At 36.2% G+C, this 10,469-nt stretch overlaps 2 protein-coding genes across 2 annotated transcripts; both read left to right on the top strand.

Moving 5' to 3' along the window:
• The first annotated feature begins 11 nt into the window (after window positions 1–11).
• Window positions 12–4,371, top strand: LOC143593430 (uncharacterized). Its single transcript, XM_077073063.1, has 7 exons — window positions 12–596; window positions 661–2,733; window positions 2,817–2,898; window positions 2,973–3,039; window positions 3,480–3,665; window positions 3,776–3,836; window positions 3,914–4,371. Exons 2-7 carry the CDS (start codon window positions 1,152–1,154, stop codon window positions 4,126–4,128), a joined length of 2,193 nt encoding a protein of 730 aa, XP_076929178.1. The 5' UTR covers window positions 12–596; window positions 661–1,151; the 3' UTR covers window positions 4,129–4,371.
• A 2,210-nt stretch (window positions 4,372–6,581) lies between these two features.
• Window positions 6,582–9,833, top strand: LOC143593427 (uncharacterized). Its single transcript, XM_077073056.1, has 6 exons — window positions 6,582–8,798; window positions 8,872–8,953; window positions 9,026–9,116; window positions 9,172–9,357; window positions 9,438–9,498; window positions 9,584–9,833. The coding sequence occupies exons 1-6, from the start codon at window positions 6,824–6,826 to the stop codon at window positions 9,802–9,804; spliced, it is 2,616 nt and encodes an 871-aa protein (XP_076929171.1). The 5' UTR covers window positions 6,582–6,823; the 3' UTR covers window positions 9,805–9,833.
• Window positions 9,834–10,469: the final 636 nt, after the last annotated feature.

The raw sequence follows: 10,469 nt of genomic DNA, 5'->3' as shown, positions 1-10,469 counted from the left end.
AAGCTCACTAAATCACAGAGAAGGAAGAGGAGGAAAACCCTCATGAAAGTATTGACTGCAGATCTAGGATCGTTAGAAAAAAGAGAAGATATTGGCATAAGTTCAGCTGGTACTGGTGATGGAAAGAGTTCAAATTTCATAGGAGAAGAGCACACAAAAGTTGCCACTGGTGAGACGGGCTCAAGTTTGACTACAAATCTTAATAGGGAGGTCGAAGTACAAAAGGCAATGGAAACTACCACTGGTAAAGCAAGTTCAGGTTCAAATGCAGCAGATAATACTGTATCAAAAAAGAGAAAGAGAAATAGAAAGAAAATGAATAACAATAATCCAGATTTGGGTGACACTCTAAGTGCCCCTGAGAGCACACACGAAGAATTTGGTATGACTAAAGTTCTTGAAGTAACATGTAACGAAACAGTCGCAAGTAAAACTACAACTCCTGATGCAAACTTGGTGTCAATAGAAGAAGTTGCCAATATTAAGACTGGGAAGAGTGAAACCACATATGTTAATGGGAATGGTATGGAAAAAAGTAAAAAGAAGCCGGACTTGGATAACAAACAGCCAACTTTATCTGAAATTTTGAATCCGTGGTACCCACAAAGCTTGGAGTTGGATAACAAACGGCCCAACTTTAGTTGAAATTTTGAATCCGAGGTACCCACAAAGCTTGGAAGCATCCAAAGGTGAGACGGGTTTGGGTACCACTTCAACAGATAAACCAGCATCAAAAAAACAAAAGAGGCAGAAGTTAAACAAGAATCCAGACTTGGGTGATACGTTAAGTACCCGTGAAAGCACACATGAAGGATTAAGTACAACTAAAGCTCTTGAACCAAAGACGCATGAAATGATTTCAGCTAAAACTGAAACTCCTGATGCAAACATGGTGCCAAAAGAACAAGTTCATACAGAAGTTGTCAGTGGTAGGACGGGGGCGAGTGAAGCGACAAGTAATGGTAATGATCCTCCTATGCTCACTAAATCACAAAAAAAGAATAGGAGAAAAGCCCTAAAGAAAAAGTTGTATGCGAATCTAGGATTTTTAGAAAGAAGAGAAGATGCTGAAAATCCTAATAGCATAGGTGCATCTGCAACTGTTGATAACAAGGCATCTATGTCAACTCCAGCTGGTACTACAAATCTTAATGGTAAGGTTGAAGTACAAAAGAAAATGGAAACAAGGTCAGGTACATCTGCAACCGCTGAGAACAAGACATCAATGTCATGTCCAGCTGGTACTACAAATCTTATTGGTAAGGGTGAAGTACAAAAGAAACTGGAAACGAGTTCAGGGTACAAATGCAACAGATAATACAACATTAAAAAAGAGAAAGAGAGAGAAACTGAAGAACAAAGATCCAGATTCGGGTGACAATTTAAGTAACCATGAGAGCACACAAGAAGGATTATGTACAACTAAAGTTCTTGAACTAAAGAGTGATGAAACTGTCTCGGCTAAAACTGCAACTCCTGATGCAAACGTGGTGTCAGACGCAGATCATTCAGAATTTGCCAATGGTAAGACTGGGGAAGGATTTAGTACCAATGAAAGCACACACGAAGTATTACGTACAGAAAAATTTCTTGAGTTAAAGAGTGATGAAACTGTCTCGGTTAAAACTGCAACTCCTGATGCAAACATGGTGTCAAAAGAAAACCATTCAGAAGTTTCCATTGGTAAGACTGGGGAAGGATTAAATACCAAGGAAAGCACACAGGAAGGATCAAGTACAACTAAAGTTCTTGAACTAAAGAAGGATGAAACGCTTTCAGCTAAAACTGCAACTCCTGATGCAAACATGGTGGCAAAAGAACAAGTTCAAACAGAAGTTGCCAATGGTAGAACAGGGGAGAGTGAAAAGACAAACAATGGTAATAATCCTCCTATGCTCACTAAATCACAAAAAAGGAATAGGAGAAATGCTCTCAAGAAAAAGCCGTACCCTGATAGCGTGGGTACATCTGAAACTGTTGATAACAAGACATCTATGTCAAGTCCAGCTGGTACTACAAATCTTAATGGTAATGTTGAAGTACAAAAGAAAATGGAAACAAGTCCAGGTACAAATGCAACAGATAATACAACATTAAAAAAGATAAAGAGAGAGAAAATGGAGAACAATAATCCAGATACGGGTGACAATTCAAGTACTCATCAGAGCACGCAAGAAGGATTAGGTACAACTAAAGTTCTTGAAGTAAAGGGTGATAAAACTGTCTTGGCTATAACTGCAACAATTGATGCAAACGTGGCATCAAAAGAAGATCATTCAGAAGTTGCCATTGGTGAGACTGGGGAGAGTGAAACTACAAATCTTAATGTGAGTGGTAAGGAAAAAAGAAAAAGGAAGCCGAAATCAAATGACAAGAAGCCAATTTTAGGTGAAATTTTGGACCCCGTGTACTTACAGAACTTGGAAGCTTCTAAACATAATCTAGTATCAAATGAGCAAAAGAGGCAGAAAATAAACGATAATTCAGCCTTGGGTGACATTTTGAGTACCTGTGAGAATACAAGTAAAGTTCTGCAAGCAGTTAGTGCTGACGTGTCACAAGGAGAAGAGCATATGAAAGATGCTAATGTGAATGATGTAGGAAAAGAGGAAACGGAGCTGAAAGTCCCGGATAAAAAGCTTATTATTCTTGATGTGAATGGGTTACTTGCAGATGTTGTTTCCGACCTACCAGATGATATTATAGCAGATAAATATATTACAAGACGAGCAAGTACGACTTGGGACAATAGTTTAATTGCTAATTTGTTACAGATAACTGTGAATTCCTGTTTAACAAGTTTTGTTTGCTTGCAGTTTTCAAGAGACCATATGTGGATGAATTTTTGTCCTTTTGTTTTGAGAGATTCCATGTTGGCATTTGGTCTTCAAGATTCATGTATTGCTCAATTTTTTTTTTCTTATTTACTCTTGTTTCCCTTTGTTTTGCACTCACGCACTTTGTAATTGTAGGAGAAATTTGGTTCCGGTGGTTAACTTTCTGTTGGGAGATTTGAAGAAGCAACTGCTTTTTTTGTGGGTGAGTTTTATGCCTCGTTGAGTTTGTTATGTCTCTTAGAGTTTTGAAATATTTTTATCAGACATGACAATATTGACCATTTAGAGCCAATATAGGTTGTGCTTTTACGTTTATCTCAAACGGGTAAGATTAGAAGTTTTAGCTAAAAGTGCAACTTTCTAAATTGTTTTATCTAGAGCTTTAGATTGGTATTATAACAGTATTGCCATTCTGATCATAATTCACATATTAGTTATTTATTGGGATTGTTTTTGTAAACGATTTGCAAGTTACCCCTACATAAAGGATGAAAACACTTGTCTATACAAGTTGTAAAAAAGTTGATTATAAGTTTTTGCGGGTCCCAATCCATCTTGCCCGTGTTGCCACCTTTGATTTTTTACCAACTCAGTTGCGCCTATTGTAAATTGAGCAACCCTAATCTGTAATATGGAATACAGGATGGTTGCAAATGCACAGATTCTGGTGTTGGAACTCTTGATGTCCAATATAAGAATGTAGTTGTTAAAGATCTGAGAAAAATTTGGGACGAAGATGGTCCTAACAATAAATGGGTGAAAGGAACTTTTAATGAATCAAATACATTGTTGGTGGATGATTCTCCATACAAGGGATTGCTCAATCCTGTAAGATCATCACCTTATTTCATGCACCAAAATATCAAATACAGATAATGATTTTGTTACCATAAATAAAGTACTCATTTTTTTATTTTTTTATATTGTTAATTTTGCAGAAGTATACAGGAATCTTTCCCGCTTCTTACAGCTACATGCATAGTGATGATAACTTGTTAGGTGAGCTTTTTTAATTTTATTTTATGCATTAAATTTATTTACAAATTGTAAAAAAGTGTTGGTGATCCCTTTTGCAGGTCTTAATGGCGAACTGCAAACCTATCTTGAAGGTTTGGCGGCTGCTGATGATGTGAAAACGTATGTAGAACAACACCCGTTCGGTCAAGGTGTCATTGATGAACAAAGCCCAGATTGGGTCTTTTACTCGAGCCTTATCGAGCGTTTAAATAATAAACCCTTTATGGAGCGTTTAGAGAAGGAGAACAAGTGGAAAAGAAGAAGATGCTGCTAACACTATTAGCTTCTAGAAACACATTTAAGATCGAGGGTAAGTTTTCTAATACATGTTTATTGAGTCTGAAATTTTGATTGTACCTTATGAAATGAAGTTGTTCATGGACCATGGTTTGTGCCATGGAACATGAACACCCAATTTTGTTGTAGTGAACCCATTGATTATATTTAGTTATGTTGCCAAATAAATGTCTGTGAAGATTTTGACTTGTGAAATTTTATAACTCTAATATATGTGATTCTTTTAGTAACCATGATGTTTGGTTTTTAAAAGCATGGGGGTGTGCGGGTGATAGTGTTTAAAACTAGGGCGTCAAGCGCAAAAGCGTGCCAGTCTTTGTACATGAGGCAATAGGTTTCTAGCATCATTTATTTACTCAAAATTTAGACGTAAATAAACACTATAATTTTATAATTTGTCTGGTAATTGCATAATGAATCAAGTTCACACTTTTTGTAATTTGTCTTAAGGCCAAAGTTTCAAGTTTCAACTTTCTAGTTATTTAACATTCAGCGTCATTCTTTTAGTTGAATTCCAGAGTCACTACTCAGTACTCACTACTAAAATTGTGTGTGGGCTTGAAAGTCTACTAAAACACTCTACACTGCAGCTTTATTCAAGACTTCAAACATCCATTATGTTGATTCAAACTTAAAATATAAATTCTCAACTAAGTTTCCACTTTCACTGGCCTAACTTGAAGACCCTCCTTATTAAACTGAAGTCTTTCGGTGCCTCATCCTAAGCACTTGGACTAGTGATCATTGGCTTGTTACTTTCTTCGTTTCCCGCTTTGATACAATAATAAATTTAACGTTGAGATCCATTTTCTTTTAAATATACTTTTGTAAAGAAAACATGCAACACATATCAATGGGGGGAAGGAGGGGAGGACTCAAAATGTATTAAAAATTCACAAACCAGGGGCCCGGGCTCACATTTTTTTATCGAAAACGGTTAAATTTACATTACGTATAAAAAATTTCGGGCGAAACGGGTAAATTTACTCTACTGCGGAAAAAAACGGTGGGGGGTGGGGGGGGGGGGGCTTAAGTATACTTCGCCTCTGCTTACAATTGATAACTTGCAATTGTTCTAGTGGTTGTAGTATATGTATATCAAAAATTCACAAACCAGGGGGCTGGGCTGACATTATCGATCGAAATTTACACTATTGCGGAAAAAAACGGAGAGGGGGGGGGGGGGACCCCGGGCCTTAAAGTATACTTCGCCCTGCTTACAGTTGATAACTTGCAATTGTTATAGTGGTCGTAGTATATGTATATCAGCCGATAAAAGAAATTCCGACTCCGCAATCATTAAAGTCTAGTTCCAGTGTTCCACTTATATTTGGAAGTATACTTCCATAAATATGATTGCCGATATGGTCAACTAAATTTCTAGTATAAAAATTTGAACCCATTTGAATATAATTCATCAATGTTCACAACTATTTTTCGTCAGGAATTAGGATCATCATTCAAACCAGGTATGATTAAGATTATCATTGATTATAAATATGTAAGTGATGTTTGCAACATAATTCGTCCAAAATTTGTAAACTAGAACAAAACCACCATGAAGAGGGACATGCATGCAAGCATGTTACTGGTTATGATAATCCAAAACATGATAATGAAGGCCTCCCTGAAGGCTTTTTTTTGTGAAATTAGAAACTTAAAATTTACACTTTCAGTCTTATAACCAATTTCATCTAGCAAGACAAAATAATTTTCAATTTATGATATAAGTTTCTCTTTTTTTTACAATCTTAAATTTAATGTAAAGATTATTTTTCAGAATATACTTTAATAAGAACTCTATTTCCATACTTTCATAAAAAAGCTCAAAGCAAATATTATTAATTTTAATTGATAAATGCCTAAGCAACTTAATATCATTTTAAGTGGTTGTAGCTATATCAACAGGTAAAAGAGTAATTAAAACACAATAGTGTGTAAATTATTATTCCAACACTAAGATCATCATAAGACTAACAGGCTCTGTTTGTTTGAGGTCTGAATAATATCATTCAGATGACACGTCTGATTCACTCAGAGATAAGTGTAATGGGTGTGAGCCCTACTTCACTTCAGCATTTAAGATGTTAAACACCATTACACTCCTCAACAAGGAGGGCTGGTGGCAAGGGAAGCGGGGCCGCATGTTTTTCCAACCAATCACATTCACCAAATCATATTTTATATTGATAAAAACATTGAATAATAATTGTGTTGTTAGTTAAACAATTACGACAACACATGTTCAAGTTCGGAATAATAATTATAAAAAACTTTTAAACTATGATTGCCAATATTGATAACTATGAGGATTAAGCAAAGATAATCGAAAAGTTAATGTGAAAAATGAAGAAATGAGAAACGTTGAGGTATGAAATTGATATTATTATTAATTATAAGGGATCTTTTTACATTCGCTGCCGCCGTTGCGCAACCGTCAATACCAATCAATTCCGCCGAGAACAAATTGAAGTTAGGTATGTATGTATGTATGTCCAATATTCATTAGTTCCTATGTATATATATATATATATCTTAATACCATTGAATATTATTGCCTCAATCGATATAAATATGATAGGTTGTTGTAAAATGTAATCTGTAGGTACAAACATGATGATTTCTCACAAATTAGTTTAATTTGGTAACCTTTTGCTTTCATAGGCATCACGATGGAATGTGATAATGGTAATGATGCTCCTAACCTCACTAATTCACATAGAAAGCATAGGAAGAAATCATTACAAAAAACACAAGATACCGGCTTAGGTACATCTGCAACCGTTGATAAGAACATGTCGAATCTTAATGGGGAGGAGGTTCAAGTGCTAAAGAAAGTGGAAACTACCATTGGTGAAACGAGTTCTGGTACAAATGTAACAGATAATACAGAGTTAAAAAAGAGAAAGAGAAAGAAAACGAAGGAAAGTAATCAAGATGCGGGTGGCATTTTAAGTACCCGCGAGAGCACACAAGAAGGATTGAGTAAAACTACAACTGCTGATGCAAACATGCTGTCGAAAGAACTAGATTATACTACGGAAGTTGCCAATGGTAAGGAGGATAAAAGGGAAAAGAAGGCGAATTTAAAGAATAAACGGCTAACTTTGGCTGAAATTTTGAATCCTCATTGCTCAGAAAGCTTGGAAGCTGTCAAGGGTGAGCCGGGCTCAGGTACCACTTCAACAGACAGCCAAGCATCTAAAAAACAAAAGCGGCGGAAATCAAACAAGAATGCAGACTTGGGTGATGCTGTAAGTACCTGTGAGAGCACACATGAAGGATTACGTACAACTAAAGTTCTTGAAGTAAAGAGTGGTGAAACAGTCTCGGCTAAAGCTGCAACTTCTGATGCAAACATGATGTCAAAAGAACAAGATCATACGGAAGTTGCCAATGGTAAGGAGCCGAATCCAAAGAACAAGCAGGCAACTTTAGCTGAAATTTTGAATCCACATAACCTACAAAACATGGAAGCTTTGAAAGATGAGGAGAAGGGTTCAGGTTCAGGTTCAGCTTCAACAGATAATCCTGTATCCAAAAAACAAAAGAGAAAATTAAGCAAGAAGTCATACTCGAGCGACATTTTAAGTACCGACCATGAGAGCAAACAAGAAGTCTTAAGTACAGCTAAAGTTCTTGAACCTGTGGTGTCAAAAGGAGATCATTCAGAAGTTGCCAGTGGTAAGTTGGATGAAAGTGTAACCACAAATAATGGTAATGATGCTCCTAAGCTCACCAAATTAGAGAAAAAGAATAGAAGAGCCCTTAAGAAAAAGTTGAATGCAAATCTAGGATATTCCGAGAAAACAGAAGATATTGAAAACCCTAATAGCAAACCAGAAGCTCAATTCTATTCAAATACTGGCATAGGTACATCTGTAGCTGTTGATAACAAGACATCAATGTCATTTCCAGCCAGTACTGTTGAGATGGACTCAAGTATGACTACAAATCTTCATGGGGAGGTCGACGTGCAAAGGAAAGTGGAAACGAGTTCAGGTACAACTGCAAGAGATGATACTGCATTAAAAAAGAGAAAGAGAGAGAAAAAGAAAAATAATCCAGATTTGGGTGATATTTCAAGTACCCGTGAGAACACACAAGAAGGATCAAGTACAACTATAGTTCTTGAAGTAAAAAATGATGAAACGGCCTCGGATACTGCAATTCCTGATGCAAACATGGTGTCAAAAGAACAAGACCATACAGAAGTTGCCAATGGTAAGAAAAAAAGGAAAAGGAAGCCGAAATCAGAGAACACGTTGCCAACTTTAGGTGAAAATTTGGATCCGATGTACTTACCAAACATGGAAGCTGCTGTTATTCCAGCATCAAAAGAGCAAAAGGGGCAAACAATAAACAATAATCCAGCCTCGGGTGACATTTGTGAGAATACAAGTAAAGCTGTAGAAGCCGTTAGTGATGGGGTGTCACAAGGAGAAAAGCATATGAAAGATGGTATTGGTACGATGAGCTTAACGGCAAGAACCAATCTTAACGTGACTGGCGTAAGAAAAGAGGAAACGAAGCCGAAAGGCTCGGTGAAAAAGCTTCTTATTCTTGACGTGAACGGGTTGCTTGCAGATGTTCTTTCAGACCGACCAAAGGATTTTATAGCAGATAAATACATGCACGGACGAGCAAGTAGGAATTAAAAGTTAACTTCTTGTTACAGATAACCGTGAATTCTTGTATAACAAGTTTAATTTGCTTGCAGTTTTCAAGAGACCATATTTGGATGATTTCTTACGTTTTTGCCTTGAGAGATTCCATGTTGCCATTTGGTCTTCAAGAACCTGGTATTTTTCAGTTTATTTATTTATTTACTTATTCTTTTCATTTACCCACAAGTAATAATTTTGTAATTGTAGGAAAAAATTAGACCCGCTGGTTTACTTTCTGGTGAGAGATTTGAGGTGGAAACTGCTTTTTGTGTGGTTGAGTAATAAATATTATTTGTCAGTAATACTTTTATCAGAGGTGACAAATTTGAACCCATTTACTTATTGAAATTCAGGATAGATGCCAATGCCTAAATTCTTGTATTGACACTCTTGAAGTCAAACATAAGTCTATAGTCATGAAGGATCTACGAAAAATTTGGGACGAAGATGGTCCTAACAATAAATGGGTGAAAGGAACTTTTAATGAATCAAATACATTGTTGGTGGATGATTCTCCATACAAGGGATTGCTCAATCCTGTAAGATCATCACCTTATCAAAATATCAAATACAGATAAATACTCATTATTTATTAATGTTTATATTGTTAATCTTGCAGAAGTATACTGGAATCTTTCCTGCTTCTTACAGCTACAAGAATAGTGATGATAACTTCTTAGGTGAGCTATAGTTTTTTAATCATATTTAATACACTAAATATACAAATTACAATGTTTTAAAAAGTGTTGGTGGTTGTTCTTCCAGGTCCTGAAGGTGAACTCCAACCCTATCTTGAAGGTTTGGCAGCTGCGGATGACGTGAGGACGTATGTGGCGCAACATCCGTTTGGTCAAGGTGCTATTGATGAACAAAGCCCACATTGGGAGTTTTATTCTACCGTTCTCGAGCGATTAAACAATGAAACCTTGATGAAGCGTTTACTTAAGAAGAACCGGTGGCTAATAAAAAAAATGCCGTCATGGTAAGCAAAAGCGCAAAAGGTGCTCAGGCAAGGGTCAGCGCTGGTAAACTGCCTTGCTGCCATCAAGGCGAGATTTCGGCTACTTTCTTGAAATAAACTGCAAATTACTGTCAATGCTCGTTTTGAACCAGCCTCGGAGAAGATGAAAAATGAAACTTTTCTGTAAAAACTCTCTAGCTTCTTGAAACACACATCATATCTAAGATTAAGGGTGAGTTTTCTAGTTTATGTTTTTTTGAATCTGAAATTTTGAGTGTGCCTTATGAAATGAACTTGTTCATGGACCATGGATTGTGCTATGGAACTTGAGCACCAATTTTGTTGTAGTGAACCAATCATTGTCTTTAGTTGCCAACTGTATGGCTGTAGGGATTTTGACTTGTGATATTTCATAAGTCTTAATGTAACCATGAGCTTGGTTTTAAAAAGCATGTGGCCAGTGGCGGACCCAGAAAATTTTTTCATGGGGGCGACAATTTTTAGAGTTATTTGTCTATCGCTGTATATTAATTTTTTTTTCGATTCGGGTTGTTTCAAATCAAATATAATGAAAAACATATCAAACTTGAGTGACAAATAGAAATTAAAAGATAGATATTTTGAGTGAACAAACATATACAAATATACAATAAAATAATATAATAAAAGTTAAATATAAAAATAACAAGC

The sequence above is a fragment of the Bidens hawaiensis genome, unplaced genomic scaffold, assembly GCF_021521415.1.
Source record: "Bidens hawaiensis isolate Kalapana, Puna unplaced genomic scaffold, B.hawaiensis_p1.1 tig00042217_1, whole genome shotgun sequence".
NCBI lineage: Eukaryota > Viridiplantae > Streptophyta > Magnoliopsida > Asterales > Asteraceae > Bidens > Bidens hawaiensis.
Note: the sequence above shows the minus strand (reverse complement) of the source record. Positions and strands in the feature narration are given on the sequence as shown.